At 35.4% G+C, this 16,622-nt stretch overlaps 1 protein-coding gene and 1 pseudogene across 6 annotated transcripts; one reads left to right on the forward strand and one right to left on the reverse strand.

Moving 5' to 3' along the window:
• Positions 1-433: 433 nt before the first annotated feature.
• Positions 434-1,967, reverse strand: LOC110008160 (dicarboxylate transporter 1, chloroplastic pseudogene; annotated as a pseudogene).
• A 4,287-nt stretch (positions 1,968-6,254) lies between these two features.
• Positions 6,255-16,328, forward strand: LOC18444770 (DNA-binding protein S1FA). Of its 6 annotated transcripts, none has more exons than XR_016055274.1 (3): positions 6,255-6,314; positions 11,337-11,404; positions 15,757-16,328. XR_016055274.1 is itself a non-coding variant. In XM_020673907.2 (3 exons), exon 3 carries the CDS (start codon positions 15,949-15,951, stop codon positions 16,147-16,149), a length of 201 nt encoding a protein of 66 aa, XP_020529566.1. In that variant the 5' UTR covers positions 6,255-6,364; positions 11,337-11,404; positions 15,943-15,948; the 3' UTR covers positions 16,150-16,328. The 6 variants fall into 6 exon arrangements, 4 of the variants coding, with proteins under 4 accessions (XP_020529566.1, XP_088722504.1, XP_088722503.1 ...); XR_002282765.2 differs by lacking the exon at positions 15,757-16,328 and adding an exon at positions 11,504-13,010; XM_020673907.2 differs by having other exon boundaries at positions 6,255-6,364; positions 15,943-16,328.
• The last annotated feature ends 294 nt before the right edge of the window (positions 16,329-16,622 follow it).

Genomic DNA, 16,622 nt, shown 5'->3' on the forward strand with positions numbered 1-16,622 from the left:
TTCTAAATAAACGAAAGAATACTAAGCAAAAAAATACCGAAAAGTGTGTCACAACTTGGTTAAAAATAATAAAATCCCAACAAAATATTCCTAATGTTTGTAGAAAGTAAAAAAAAATAATAATAAAATAAAAAAAATCCTAGCACAAATATACATATATTGTTGAACTTGAAATATTCATAATCATTGATCACCATGAAAATTTTCAAATCAAGTATCTCTTTAAATAAAATTGATAACCAATATATGTCTCATCATAATAATTGCTAGAGGCCGTGTTGGAAATAAATAGGAATATCTTCCAACCCTTTTCTATAATTTATTTATTTTAATTTTTTTAAATAATGAAGAGTGAGAGATAGAGACTTGCATATCCTTAGGTAGAGAGAGATAAAGAGTAACTTAAAAATTTCAAAATAGGACTACACATTGATATTCATTTCATGCTATTAAGATAAAATAGAATGTCTACAAATTTTTAATTTAAGGCAATAGAGAACTTACCACAAAAGCTTTACAATTGAAACCAGCCAAATTTTAATTTAAGGCAATAAAGAACTTACCACAAATGCTTTATAATTAAAAACTGTCAAATTCTAATTTAAGGCAATAAAGAACTTACCATAAATGCTTTATAATTGAAACCTGCCAAAATCTAATGTAGGCAATAAAGAACTTACCACAAATGCCTTATAATTGAAACTGCCAAATTCTAATTTAAGGCAATAAAGAACTTACCACAAATGCTTTATAATTGAAACCTGCCAAAATTTAATTTAAGGCAATAAAGAACTTACCACAAATGCTTTATAATTGAAACCTACCAAAGTCTAATTTAAGGCAATAAAAAAAACTTACCACAAATGCTTTATAGTTGAAATTTGGGTAAATTAATCATCATAATATTCTTCAAAAATCCAGGTCATAAAATATTCTGAAGGCATGTAAAGATGATAGGCTGGAAGGATTGTTGTGTCGACACTTGATTTATATTATCGGCATCCGTCACTACTCATACATGAGGGAAATAACCAAAGGACCTCTATAGACGACATAATGGATTTCTTTTTCTTTTTCAACATTAAATAATGATACAAAATTACGTATTACCAACCTCGAATTCTCATGTTTTCCCAATCAAAATATCCACAATATTGAAACCCAAATACATGACAAAGAAAAATGAAATTCATATCGTAATAAGGAGGGTGGCGCTCATAATGAGCTCATTCTTGCTCATGGGCCCCATCTTCTGCAAGTTTTCCCTTGCAAGCCTCGATGCATCAGGCTACTTTTCACCTCAAGTGGATAGACCAAATGCAGTATTAATGGCATGACAACCAATGAAAGCAAATCGGGAACAATGACACTCACTACCCAAGCAGTCCATCTAATTGGTTGCCTTAAAACTGCACCAGCGAGCTTCAAGCTTAATGGATTAGCAGCCATGGCAGTTAAGAACATAGCGGAAGAAATACAGGAGGTTTTGGAAACAAGTGATCATAAGCCATGAACTAAGCTTTTTCTCAGTTCCATATCCTACATTGGAACCATAAGCTACACAGAGAAAGAATATACCACTTGCTCTAGCTGAGACAGAGGGGATAGCAGGAGCTAAAAGAGTTTCGCTAAAAAACCAAACTGTATCCTAGAGATGAATTTCTAAAAAAAAAAAAAAAACGAGAGACAAATTGGTAAGCTACTATGTTTCCCAACCTCGTTTTGATGAATCCTCTGGCAAAGAAGAAAGCCAAAGCAATTAACCATGGAATTCGATCACCAAAGGCTAAGAAAGCAGTAGTGAAAGTCAGATTTTTGGTGAGAACAGTGGCTTCAAGCTCCAAAAGGGCCACAATGCCAAAAGGCAATGGCTGCGTGATTATGCCGACAATTGTACCGAGAACAATAGCGATAATTTGCCATGCATTTCTTGAAACACCAACACGTGATGGGATGGCAAGCCCACGTTATAGGCCTTTGTTGAAGTCAACCAGTGATGGAAAACCTTGCTTTGATACGATTGTTAGTCCTAATGAAAAAAATACTAAATAAATAAAATTGAAATCGATACACAACTTACTCGGATTTGTCCTTAAATCACACGAGGGACTTAAGGTTCTATACCAAATCCCATAGACCAAGCTATCTGGTGGCAGGCTACCTTGAGAGTTTTCTTGGTGAATCTCCTTCACCTCTTTTATATTCTTCTCTATCTCTACTTGAGGGGTTAAGCTATTTTTATAGAGAACTATATTTTATAACTCTCACATTCATGGTCTATAAGAGTTAAGATCCAAGTATAACTCCTGCATTAGTTTTCTTCAGTACAACCAATTAGGATTAACAAGTTGTCACTAAACTGTTAATCCTATACAATGAGCTAAATCGGTCATTAGTGTACTAATGACTCTCATAATAGGATGTCATCCAAAAATTCCTACAACTTGATAAAAGATATTTATAAATTAAATAATTTTGTCTATCTATAATATAAAAAATAATAATTCTTACAAAGAATCTAAACACATCACTGGGTTTTCCCTCCAGTGACACTGGGATTTCCCTCCAGTGCAACCTCCTGTAAAAGCTTCAAAACGGACCCTAGTATATGGCAGTGCCTCATGCCAACCACATGGAATTTCACATATACTATACAATATGACTTTTGTACCATTATTGAAAAATAAATTTTCGAGATAAAAGGACTTGATAGGCCATATTTCCAGCATAGCATGTATTGTAGAGAGAGGTAGAGAGAGAGAGAGAGAAGAGAGAGAGTTGTGTAGAGATTTGAGATGGGAGAGGCCCTATTTATAGAGCTTCCAGGGGTTTGGGTTTCCTTAGGGATAACCATTCTTATGTATATTAGATCAAGACCATTGATCATAAGAGACATGCGGGGTGAGAGATCTGAGCCATTTATTCTTTAGATCAGTCATCATGATTCAAAAGAAAGTGCTAGAACCTTATCATTCAGTTTTCTAAATATTATTCCATCAAATATTAAAGGTATGAAAAATATTAAATAGATATTATTTTTGTATAAGTCTCTTTATTTATACATATCCTTTTTAAATATCTAATCTTCTTATGTATCTAAAAATTCCATAATGCATATCTGTTGAATATCTAAAACTTCTTACTTATTAAGTTCCATATTACATACCTTGTTTAATTACCAAGATATAGATAAAATATATCCCCACAATGGATGGTGTGATGTTCATGAGGCTCTAAGAGGGCCTCATATGCATATGCCAAGTGGATGATGGACCCCCATATTAAATATAATATTTTTTTAAAAACGAAATTGATTTTTATAATGTGGAAATAAAATTTATTTCTCTGAATATTTTAAATCAATATCTTTTAATTTGTAAAAATAAAATATCTAGAAACTTATAAAAATTCAAATAATTTATCTAAAAATCAATTAACATCAAAATAATTAAAGCCAAATAATTTAAATGGGAATTAGATCCATCTAGATCTAGAAATTATAATATCACTGAAGAACTTCATCATCTATTGTGGACTATAATCCACATTTGTGTTTCTCAAACTGACCTAACAATTCCCATAACCCACAGATCACTGCAGAGGTTCATGATTGAGTTACCAATGTTAGCCAATAGACATGGGAACAATGGGTGGTGTGATACTCATGAGGCTCCAAGTGGGCCCTACACACATATCCCAAGTAGATCTATGATGGATTTTAAAAATAAAATTGAACTTTATTTCTCTCTAAATATTCTAAATCAATATTTTGTAATTTGTAAATCAATTTTATAAAAATAAAATATCTAGAGACTCATAAAAATTGAAATAATTAATCAAAAAATAATTAATATCAAAATAATTAAAACTAAATAATTTTGTTGGGAATCAGATCTGTCTAGGTCTAGAAATTATAATTTCGCTTAAGAACTCCATCTTCTACTGTGAACTATAATCCACATTTATTTTATCAAACAGACCCAGCAGTTCTTATGACCCATATATCACTGCAGAAGTTTATGATTGAATTACCAAAATCAGCCAATAGGCAAGAGAACATTATCCCAGTCTATGGATTATATATCCTTCCCTAGAGACGAGTCCAAGATCACACAGACCTAATATAACCACTGCTCTATGGTGCATAACGGTAATCTCTCAAACATGTGCATGCTTCACCTTTAGTAGTTGTTTGCTTTTCCGATATGGCTATCATATGCACATATCGTGTGATGGTTCAGTGATGAAGCATTGCTTATGGTGTCTAAAGGTCAACCATCACATACAAGGGTCATATAGTCCCTTGGCTTACGCACTCGGGCAACTCTGACGTCATCAAGGGATAACCTATAAAATCCTCTTTGGTTTTTATTTCATGCCCATGTAACATAGGTTTTCTAATTTGATTGGTCAAACACATCAAGCCAAGTCTGAGTATCGGCAAATAACATTTGCCTAATCTCGGTTTAGCAGGACCATAGTTCTATTGAGTTGATGTTCCACTATATCAAATATTTTAATACAAGCTCTCATAAAGCCTTTAATGACCACATAAACCCAACAATATTGTCTTGAATTGCTGCAAAATGGGTTTGATGAAAAAGAGGCAAGAATAATAATCAATTAGTCGAAATCCCTTATTGTTTCGCCCCTACAAAGTTCTTTCTTAAGACCATATGTGTCCCCTATCAATAATGTAAAAGATGTGCATAAGAAAGAACAATTCATTGTCTAGTTACAAGAAAGTAGAAGGTATCTTTTGATGCTTCAAAGCTTTATGCAATTGAACCATGCAACTGAACCAGAAACCCATTGTACAGAACCATAACTTTAGATTTTAGAGAGAGAAAGAGATAAAAACATGTAGAGAGAGAGGGATGAGCACTATATTGAAAATGGCAGATAGAGAATGGAAAACAATCTCTTTTTATAGAGTTCTAAGTGACTGTAAATAAACAATTTCATAGTGTTATACAACATAATGTAACTATTGGACCATAAAAAACCACCATCAACTTGCAAAAAGCTATCAAGCTACCATCAAGCGTAAAATGTGCTATGCACGCTTTTCGTGCTCTACACATACACTATCACTCTCACTTTGTTATAAAAACATAAAGTATGATAATGTCCAAACCTAAATGCCACTCAATCCATACTCTTTTTTTCAATTGGGACTAAAATCCACTTCTTTCTCTCTGTAAATTAAAAACTTAGAAAACCACACAAATCTAGTGTTATTTTGAAATACGCACAAATATTTTTATAAAATAAAAAAATACTAACAAGGAGGGCACCTTTTATATAAGGGTGTAGTTTGTATAGAGCCGAGGATCAAAACAATCAAATTGGAGCCCACTTTCAAATGGTATCGAGAAATACGGTTTTAAAACCGGAAATTTTTGTAATAGCCTTCAAATATATTTTCAATTTTAATTATGAAATTTAAAACTTAAAAAATAATGTATATCAAGTAGATCTATAAAAACTTGAAAATCTTGAAAATTGACGGTCAAAAAATGCATTACAAGATGCACTATTTTCAAAACTTGAAATCCATTTTTTTCTCATGTCTATGCATCTTGCTGTCGAGATGATCAATTTGATGATATTTGGGCATCAACGTAACCTCTTCTAGTGAAATTTTTGAGATAGGCTCTAATTTGATTGTTTAGAGCTCAGGCTCTATATAAACTTTTCCCTTATATAAACCTCACCTTTTTGGTATTGCTCCAACAAGTCCCCCTCTCATCATCATTGTCCAAGTATGAATTGGATGATGAGTCGATGACAACACTCCTCATTACATATTTTCCACAGTTATGAGGTATATTGTAGCACATTTGCGTTAATCTCCTTTAGAAAAGGGTTAGTACAAGTCCCGGCTCTCGTACAAAACGCAAAGCCACCCTGTAAGTATTGCTAGCTAGAAATTTCAATTCTAAAAAAATGCTCCAATTGATATCTCGATGAAATTGTAGATCTGAAATTAGAAAAGCACACTAAGCCTTAAATATAGGGTATGTGTGGCACCCTTACTTTAAAGTTTAAATTCGATGATCACACCGATTCACTCGGCCCCGACAATTTTTTACGGCGGACTAAAACTTTGGGGTGGGTTTTCAAATGCAGCCTTAAACCTTTTCGTAAGGCCTAGGTCTCATTTAAGCTGCATCCAAATCTAAAACCGGCGAGCAACATCAAAATACAGGAGCGAGATTGCGGCCTCTCTCTCTTCTCTGTCTCTCAAATGAGCTTCAATCTTTCTCTTAAACGAGGTTTCTGGGTGCCCTAAAACAACCAAAATTGCAGAGGTGATTCTACGGTCCTTACCTGAAACTTGGTTCTCTCTTTCTCTCTCTGTGTAATCTCTGTTCTCTCTTCACACGCATGATAATATCTTCTTTCTCTCCCAGTACAATCACTGTGCCCATTCCTTACCTCTCTTTAGATCATTTCTCGATTGTTCAGTTTCTCTATCTATCCCTAGCGATCTAGTTTATTCTGTATTTCATTTACTGGTCTCTCTCTCCTGGTCTTTCCCATTCTCTGTCTGTGTCTTCCCTCTAACATTAATTCTATCTTTCTTGGTACTCTCTCTGTTAGCTCCCCTCGTGTGCAATCCTCCCGCTCCATTTTGTTCTGATCTCTCTATGTATAATTTGTGGATTCTATTGTTTATGCAATAAACTTGCTAGTAGATCTAAATATGCATGACTAGATCTTGGATTCTTTCTTTAATTTTTTTTTAGTTTCACTAGACTTTCCATCTTCTAAGTTCCATGTTTGTGTGAATCATTAATTGGTTTAGGTCTTTTTTTTTTATTTTTTATTTTGTTATTTAATGAATCCTTTGCGTTTTTAATCCAGTTAGGAAGGTTTTGATATAATGTAAGATGATGTATGCAGCTACATTTCATTGTTAGTTAAGATCTGTTCTACATTAAAAAAAGAAAGATTGTAAAAGACAAGAGTATCCAGTGAAGAAAGGAATACCTGAATGCTGTTATACCAAAAATGTTGGATCATCAATTGGTTTGGTTTTGTTTTATTTTGTTATTTAAGCAATCCTTTGCGTATTTAATCAAGTTTGGAGGGTTTTGATATAGTGTAAGATGATGTACGCACCATACATTTAGTTGTTAGTTATGATCTGTTATACGTCAAAAAAAGAAGAAGAAAGATTGTAAAAGACAAGAGTATCCAGTGAAGAAAGGAAACCTGAATGCTGTTATACCAAAATGCTTTTTGTACATGGTATGATCAACACCAAGATAAATACATATTTGACTGGTAACTCTTTATGCATGCTGCACTGATTTCTTTGCCCCCTAGAACCCTTGCAACACACTAAAGTAATTCTAGAATTACTTCCATGAATCTCTTCTCTTGCATTCTCTCTTGATTCATTAATTCTTTTCCGTTTCAAGGTTAGGAAAACTCTTATGTGAATGGTAATGAGTTACAGTCCTTTTTAATCAATTTTTTTTTGTTTTCGCTTTTAAATTACTATTTTCAATAAAAAAGTAATGGAAAAAGGTTAGCATGGTGCTGTGCCTCCAATCTTGCGTGGAAAGGTTGGGAGCCTTAAAAATAGTGTATTTTCACACTATCCAGAGTGTTCATTTTCAGTTGTTCACATGTCTCCATTATTTACAGTATTTTTGGATCTTCAAATTTTATAATTAGTGGGGATAAATATTTTCAAGCCATCATAGGGGTTTGTGGTGCCATAGCTTCAAGGTTAGGTATGGGTGATACATGCAGTCATGCTTGAAATTCTTAAAGGGTTTCTTCCAAATTGGGGAGCTTTGCCAGAATGTGTTCATGCTCTGGGCACAATCCATGAAAAAGTGGAGGGGATAAGGTTTGTTGTTTATTTGTCACTTTCCTATGGTGATTAATGGCTTCCTTGGATATGAGTTCCGTAGGATGTCAAAATTTCTCCATCTTACATGAAGCAAAGTAATACCATAGGATTACTTCATTTTGTGTCTTTTTCCTCCTAAAGCGATTGAAATGAGAAGAGCTTGCTCTTACTAGTACATCCCTGCAATCCCACATCCCTAGAGATCATAAATTGGGTAAGTTCGGTTTCAATAGTAATGTCTACTGACTTCAATCCCCATTATTTTTTTAGCATTATTGTCTACCACAAACCCAACTGTTTGTTGTCTACAATGGGTTTAATCTGTTTAGCCATCAATATAGCCCTAGAAATCCTTCATCATTAGAAAATTTTTCAATTGAAATGCTCATAGAGCATTTGAAGATATACGGTCATTTACACAAAACTTGAGTGATATATTTGAAGGCTATGAACAAACAACTTACAGCAAACCACATTTAGTATCTTGTACTTCAAATCTCCACTTTGTACTTCATTTGGGCAATACAAAGATAATGAATTTCTTTTTGCTTCATCATGAGGTGGCCAGAGAGGTATGGTCTTTCACATGGGAGTATGGGACACTTTATGCATGGTTTGGTTAATGACATAGTAGCATATGCAACTTTGTGGTTCCATTGCCTACAAAAGCATATATCTTATGGACGTTGGATTCTTGTGATGATTTGGGCTTTGTGAAAGGCATCCTTAGCTCTCAAGGAGGCGATCAAGACTACTATCACCATCTGGATGGTGGTTGGAATTTTTTGGGCTTTTAGGAATGTGGACATTCCTGGGGTTATAGTATAGTTATTGGGAGTGGGAGGCTGGGATCAACTCATTGCCACAGCTCCCTACCTTGGGAGCTGCTCAGGGAGCAATTTGGGAGCTACATTTGATATATCTACTAAGAAGTTGACGACCCCAACCAAGCAGCCTATCTACTTCTTTCTCATCCCTTGAGCAGATTTTTTTTAATTTATCTCTCTTCCCAATGGACCGCAATAGAGCAGCTTATAGTCTTTGTGCCACAAATGACAAGGGGCCTGATTGAGGTGTCGGTAGGCGTGGCTAGCTAGTAGAAGAGGGGCTAGTGAATTCGGTGGCTAGTGGAAGGGGCAGCTGTGTCGTCGCCTATAGGAGTTGATGCATCTGATGGATGGCAGGGGCTAATTGTGAGACTTGCATAAGTCCATTTGCTGTGAGGTCATGATCCCCCTTCCCAAAGGGATTGAGACCCGTTTTAGTTAGGGATTCTTTTGTTTTTTCTTATTTTTATTTTTATTTTTTTTTTAATTTTTTAAATAATGCTAGGATTGAGATCCCTTTCAATTAGGCTCCATCTCTGAGATTTCAATGAGGTCCGCTTGGGCTGCATCTCTGAGATTTCAATGAGGTCCGCTTCTCCATCTCTGAGATTTCAATGAGGTCCGCTTGGGCTCCATCTCTGAGATTCCAAGGGGGGATTTCCAGCCTAAGCGCCTGATGTATATGGCTATTCTCCTCATTGATACTGTTATCCAGCCTTGGATTTACTGGAAATTTTGCCTTCAGAAGCTCATCAAACTCAAGTTCGAAGTGTTGGGTGATGCAGGTTTTGGCATGGTTTTCTTTTACCTACTCATGGCCAAGGGTGGCTCGGTGACCTTTGTCTTTGTACAGCAAAAACTGTCTGACACTGAATCTAAGTTGCAATCTCCCCATTTTGATTGTGAAACTAATGAGATATTTGCTCTTTCATCAAGAGGATAATTGCAAATCATCACTTGTTTTGGCAGTCAATCTTTGGGCCTAATGTTTGTTTCTATGGCATGTAGATTGCTCCTTTAGTATTATAAGGTGATCCCATTAATATAATACCACTATGATGAAAGCCCAAAGAAGACATGTTGGTACAAACATGGCAAAGAAAACAAAAACTTTGGATCAAACCTTAAAATAGGTTTTCAGTTAACAATTTAAAAAAAAAACATAGCAAAGAAAATCTATTTCATGGGTTAAATGAATATATGTAGAGTAGTCAAATTGGATTGTTATGGTTGTACATAATTGTTTGTAAAGTTTAACTAGTTTGTATGGCTTTCTAAGTTTTGTGTGTTATGCCTTCAAAATGTTGGCTTGGTTCAAGAGATATGTGAGACCTATTTTCAATTATTGCTTTGTCAGGAAGTATATTAGTTTGTAACTACTTGTAATTGTTTCTAGCTTAATCCAATTGGGTAAATTATCAACCCAGAAAACACATTATGCTATTTGGGTGTAAAGTATTTTCATTTATAGCTGAGAGTGTAGTTGCTACCTCCATTGCTAAATTTATAAAGGAAACAATCAAATTCTATTTGGACATTGGTATAATTAGAAAGATTTACAAACGAATTCTATGTAGATGTTGGTATACTTATAAACAATTACACCTGCTTGGTCCCCCATTGAAAGGGATCTTGATCCCTAACTAAGAGCGACCTTGATCCCTGACCAAAATCTGTTTCAATTCCTATGTAAGGAGGATCATGGCCCCACTAAAAATGGGCCTGTGCCTGCCCCACATTAGCTCCTGGCCATCAATGAGATGCATTAACTACTGCAATCAATGATGCAATTGGCTGTTCCACTAGCCAGCCACCTCCTCCACTAGCACCTCCCACTAGCGAGCCATGTCTGCCAGCACCCAAATCAGGTCCCTCGTCATTTGTATTATAGCTAAGGGTGTAGTTGGTACCACAATTAGCTATATCCATTTTATGTAGCATTGGTAACTCATAAAGACGTGCCTTGATCAACAATAACTTTCAAAACTATTTAACTGTTTGATCAACAATACATTTGAATTTCAATTGCTTGCAAATGCCGCTTTAAAATGCTATGGTAATTCTGGACATTTGTACTAGCAGGTGCAAATTTTGACATGCTTATTGGTAATTGTTTTTCTTTAGCATGTACCGAGGTCTCTTTTGTCCTCTCGCTATTTCTTGTTAGGCAGCAGGACCTGGAACTGCAATGTCAACCACCTCAGTTCTATTTTTTATTTGTTCTGTGTGCTTTTAATCCTCTCGGATTTTATTGCATTATTTTAGTCTTTTTGAATTGGACCCTTTTCGTACCTCCTCTTCTTTGGTTTCTCATTACGGTGGACAATTTTTTTGTCCTGAGTACATAATTCTTTTTCTTTTAATAGCATGAGTGAATTGTCCTCATACTTCTTGAAAAATTTACTTATCAAAAGAATGTATATTCGTTCTACTCTTATGACCAATGCCTTTGCCTAACGGCTATAGAATTTTTTAGGCATTATTTTAACACATGACTACTTGTCTAGACATAATTTCACTTGTAGATGACTAGCTCCCTTGTATGGCTACACAAATAAATACTGAATTTGCATATTGTTTTTGCTAGGCTCTTATTTTTCTCATCTCAAATTATACTTTGGTTTTGCCATTTATGACAGACCTTAAACATTCACAAAGCGGCAGGTGGATTACGTGGATCTCAAGAAGACGCCCATCAGGGTGTTAGGTACTAACTTATCTCCTTACATGAATTATCTTAAATAAATAATTGTTGAACAACATTTCTAAAATAGACATTCTAATGGAGTCACATGCACCAATTAAGGAAATTGTGCCCTTCAACGTTATAATTGATATATACAAGTTGCAACTGTATATAATTGACTGGTACGCTTCTTTGAAACTTTACTTTTGGTTGCATGTTTTAGTTGAGACGTGTTAACTCAAGCTCGAATTTGTATGTTAAAGTGTGGTACGAATCCATAATACATGTTTATTCACTTATTCATAAATGTACCATTTTCAGTTGATTTGATTTATTTGATTTATCAACCAGATCAAATCAATAATAAACTTCAATTCTTTGTTTCATTAATACAAAAGAGAGTAAGGAAACAAAATTCTTAGCATCAAAACAAAGGTTGCTAGGTCTTTAAATCCTTGCGACTAGGATCAAAGGACTATTGGAAGGATTAACAATCCTTCCTTTCTTAGTCCCCATCATATTCTATTTGTTGTCGTGAATTAGATTTGATGGGCTAATTAGGAATCAAATCAAAAGCTGTTTAAAGGGATGAAAATACCCTTATCTATACTAGGACTGAGTGCTTTTAATATTGGATAAAAAATAAATCGAAATAAAGCTAGAGAATTAAAGTAGAAATCAAAACTTTTTCTCTTATGTGACCAGTGTGGGAAAAATTGGGCGGTTCAAATTCTAACCCCCTTGCTGAGCCCGGTTAAATCGGAACCAACCACTGGTTGGTTCTGGTTTTGGTGAACCAGCCAGGTATTTAAAAAAATTATATAAAATCCCAAAAAATAAGGGATTTTGTTTGGAATGTATTTTTAAATATTTTTTATCATTTTGGAAAAGATTTGAAAATGGTTTGGCATTTTTCCATCTTTTTTGGTAAATTTCAAAAATACCCCTGGGAACAAATTGGTTCTTTAAAATCTATTTTTTCATTAATTGCCTCCGGCACCATGTCTGGTATACCATTCCGGTTTGATGTTTCCTACACTTTATGTGACCCATCCAGGATGAATGTATGTAATAGTGTCTCCTTATTGTTTCACAGAAAGAGAAACAATACAGCTTAGATCAAATAAAAGGAGATAGAGGAATGTGAGATGAAATCAAGCAATTTTAGGAATTTGATTTAAGTCTAGGAGATGAGATTTCAACTCCATAATCTTTTGAAATCTGTCCTTAAACAAAATCACCCCAAATGAAAAATCGATCTCCATCAAATTTAAAGCTAGCTTACAGCCTGAAAGAAGTGGGTGGAGAAGTACTTCGGATCAATTCCAGAAGGTCACCACAACTAGTTCTAGGGTTTTGAAATTAATGAGGTGTAAGAAATTAGTGTTTGATTTTTGACACAAAATTTAGGTTAGGGTTTCAAGGGATTTAATCTGGGGTTAATTGTAGAGACAACCTATGGTTTATTTTAGGGTTTCAGTGGTTTTTCTTTTTAATTGGGGCTATTTGCTAGTTAGTAGGGTTATGATAAAACAAAAATTTAAAGATTGAAGTAAATGGGAAAAATAAGGGAGAAAGAGAAAAATAAGAAATTAGGAAGAATACTAAAGGATTCAAGGAATGAAAAGAAGGAAGAAAGGAAAGAAAAGAAGTAAGATAAAAAAGAAAGGAAAGAAAAAAGTTCGAATGGAAAGAAAGGGGAAAAAAAAGTAAGAATAGAAAGAAAGGGACGAAAAGAAGTAAGAAATGGAAAGGCAGGAAAGGGAACTTCATAGAAGGAAAGGAAAGAAAAAGAAAATGAAAAAGATATATATGGAATGAAGAGAACAAAAAGTTGAAGAGTACCTTGGAAAGGAGGGACCTTAGGAGGTGCTACCGAGCCTTCTTTATGACCTTCAATCAGAGGGCTCAAGAAAGCCTTTCTAGGGTTTTTGTTTTGTAAAATTTTCAAAATAGAACACCTTTAGGGGCTGGACCTCTAACTAAAATGAAATAATAAAACAACCAAATTGCCTCTAAATTCTCTACAACACCCAAAAGACATAATACCCTAACAAAACTAAAATAAAGCCCAAATAACCCTAGTTTCACTCTTAAATTACAAATAAAAAACTAAAACCTAAATATAATTCAAATTAAACTGGTCCTATAGAAGGCCGTGATTCCCTCATCAATTCTCCCTGGGTGGGGAGGAACTTGAACCTATTGAGTACTCGGATAAAGATCCTCTCACCTCCTCGATAACTTATGCTCACTAATCCACAAAATAATGAGTCAGTGGGTGATCTTTCCTAGGAACCAATCAACTAAGTATCTTCTGTATGAACCACGAGGTGTATCAGTGTTCCAAACATTAACCACATCCTCGATCTCGTTCTGAGGACCTCTCGGTAGCTCTGCAATTTTTACTCTAGGGAACCAGCATCCAAGTGTACCAGTGGCGGATCACCTCGAAACTCGTAGAGATCAGCAATATCAAAGATCAATGATATGTGGAAGTACTCATGAACGTCTAGGAAACAAGGCGATAAGCATTATCATCTAATTTCTTGAGAATCCTGTATGACCCAAACATTCACTGAAGTAACTTGCGATAGGTACTGATTTGATACGTCTCACTCCTCAAATGTACCATGAGAAAGTCCCCTACAGTTAATGATCTCGAGCACTGATACTTGGGGCGTAATTGGCTCTTAGCTTGTCGAGGACTTCCTTCTGTACTTGAGGTGTTAGCCATAGTCGTCGGCTTTGGTACTCCTCCACCACACAAGGTAATGAAACACGGTCTGATACGTGTGGAATGGAGTGACTGTACACTTCTTGAAGACTTTTCACTCAATCAATTAACCGAGCTATTATAAGCAAATTCTGCCTGAGGAAGACTTATATCCCATTGGTTCAGCCTCACTCGTAGGACATCTCAACAAATTTCCCAAACTGCATTTTACTACCTTAGTCTGTTATCAGTTTCATGATGACATGCACTGCTGAATTGTAGAGTTCGTTTTTGTTTTGATCACAGTGTTCTCCATAAATGACTCAGAAATCTGTTATCCCAATCGGAGGTGATCAACTTATGTACACCATGAAGACGAACTTCTTTTAAGAAAAGATCTGCGACATGAGATGCATTCTAGGTCTTTTGATAGGGAATAAAATGGTCCATTTTCGAAAATTGGTTCACAATAACACGAAATAATACCTCCTAGTGGTTCCAGGCAAACCCAATACGAAGTCCATCCTAACATCTTTCCAAGGAGCATATGAGATGGGAAGTGGAGAGTAGAAGCAGTTATTTTGAGGCTGACCTTTGAAAACTTGACAAACTCGACAATGTTCCCGACATAGCTTCATGTTGCACCTCATTGTAGGCCAAAATGTACCTCACATATTCCAACACAATAGAGCTTGAACCAAATAATGCCTCTAGTGCCATAGAGCTTGAATCATCACATAAAATTCTTTCATGTCCTGCAACAGGGTCGAGCATCATTCAATTTTTCACTAAAGAATGCCAGATGATACCCCTCCTAAGTCAACAAAGCTCCTATCCTAACATGGGGCGCACCACACTCCACCTTAAAGACCTTAAAATCCGATGACTGATGCACTTGTCATTTTGGCCTTTACAGTTCGAAGCTCTCTCCTCTGCTGCAGGAGTCCTTATAAATGCCCATTTTTTATGTAATTAGTGATTGGGGAGATAATTTCGGTTAAATCTCCAATAAAAATGAAGACCCTGAAAACTGCACACATCCCCAATTTAACTCAGGGTCGGCCAGCTCTTGACAGTTTCCACCGTAGTTGAATTGACCTTAATCCCTTTTGCCCACACAATGTAGCCTAGACTAATCAAACTTCATGTCAAGTTACACTTCTTAAGGTTGACATACAACTTGTTCTCCATCAAGATCTCTAGTACTTGCTAGTGTACTAAATTATCATTTCGACTGATACGCTATATCAGAATATCATCGAAGTATGCAACCGGAAATTTCTCAATGGATGGTTGTAACACTTGGTTCAACATAAATATGCTTGTTTCATTGGAAATCCAAAGGGCACGACCAACCACTTACAAAGACCCTCACGAGTTATTAAGGCTGCCCTTCCAAAGTGTATTTTTTATTTATATTTTTCAATTTTGACTTCAATTTATACCCCTTATAATATGGAATTAATTATTTGAATATTTGATTTTATGTTTATTTCTGTAATTTTTTACCCTTTTTTCTCTTTATTTCATCTTTTTTTTTATAAAAAAATTGACTGCTGATATGGCAGTTTGACTTGGGACCATTAAGTGATTGATTTGACCACCAGTTTGTAATTTTTAACACTGGTTACAATATAATTTCTTTTGGGCAAAGCAGAAGAATGGCCTGGTATGTGGGTCCATCAACCTTGCGCAATCTAGCTCCAGATATCTTGTGTTTCTAATACGGACCTTAAGCTGGGTTACTTTCCTTATATTTTCGCGTCTTCAAATGTGAACTGAAAGTTGGCTGCTGCCTTTTTGATGTATATGATGAAGCTCGCATTTGTTGTGATGAAAATAGGGAAAAATGAGTGATTCAAAAGGACTCAACCCAGGGGTGATTGTTTTAGTGGTTGTGGTGGGACTAATTCTCACTTTCCTCGTTGGAAATTATGCGCTCTATATATATGCCCAGAAAAATCTGCCTCACAAGAAGAAGAAGCCAGTTTCTAAGAAGAAGATGAAGAGGGAGAGACTCAAGCAAGGGGTGTCTGCACCCGGAGAGTAGGTTATGTTCACCATAATTCAATTTAATCATTAGGATCTGTGTGTGTGTGTGTTGTGGTCAAATGTGCATGTTTAGAACGATGAGCAACGATTATATGCATCTTTCGTTCATGTAAGTACTGTTTACAGGATGGTGAACCTGACTGCTTATGATTATGTATACATGTAGCATTGTCGTTAGATTTTGACCCCTCTTTTTCTCTCTCTCACATACCCCGGTTATTACCTTCCCTACTTCGATAATTTTGAGAACATAACAGGGAAGAGAGGTGATGCTCTCATGAAGAGCTTTCAAAATACATAGTATGGATACATGCAAAATCATTGCTTTTACACATGCATACCTGAGCGTGCATAGCCCGACCAATGTGCTGGATCATGTGGTTCTTATGTGCATCATATTAAATATTTACTGTTGGAGGTATGTTTGTTCAAAACATGCATAGGGATGTACTGCATTTATAGGTGCATCTA

Source organism: Amborella trichopoda, chromosome 5 (assembly GCF_054954075.1).
Source record: "Amborella trichopoda isolate Santa Cruz 75 chromosome 5, AtrichopodaSantaCruz75HAP2 v2.0, whole genome shotgun sequence".
Classification (NCBI taxonomy): Eukaryota; Viridiplantae; Streptophyta; class Magnoliopsida; order Amborellales; family Amborellaceae; genus Amborella; species Amborella trichopoda.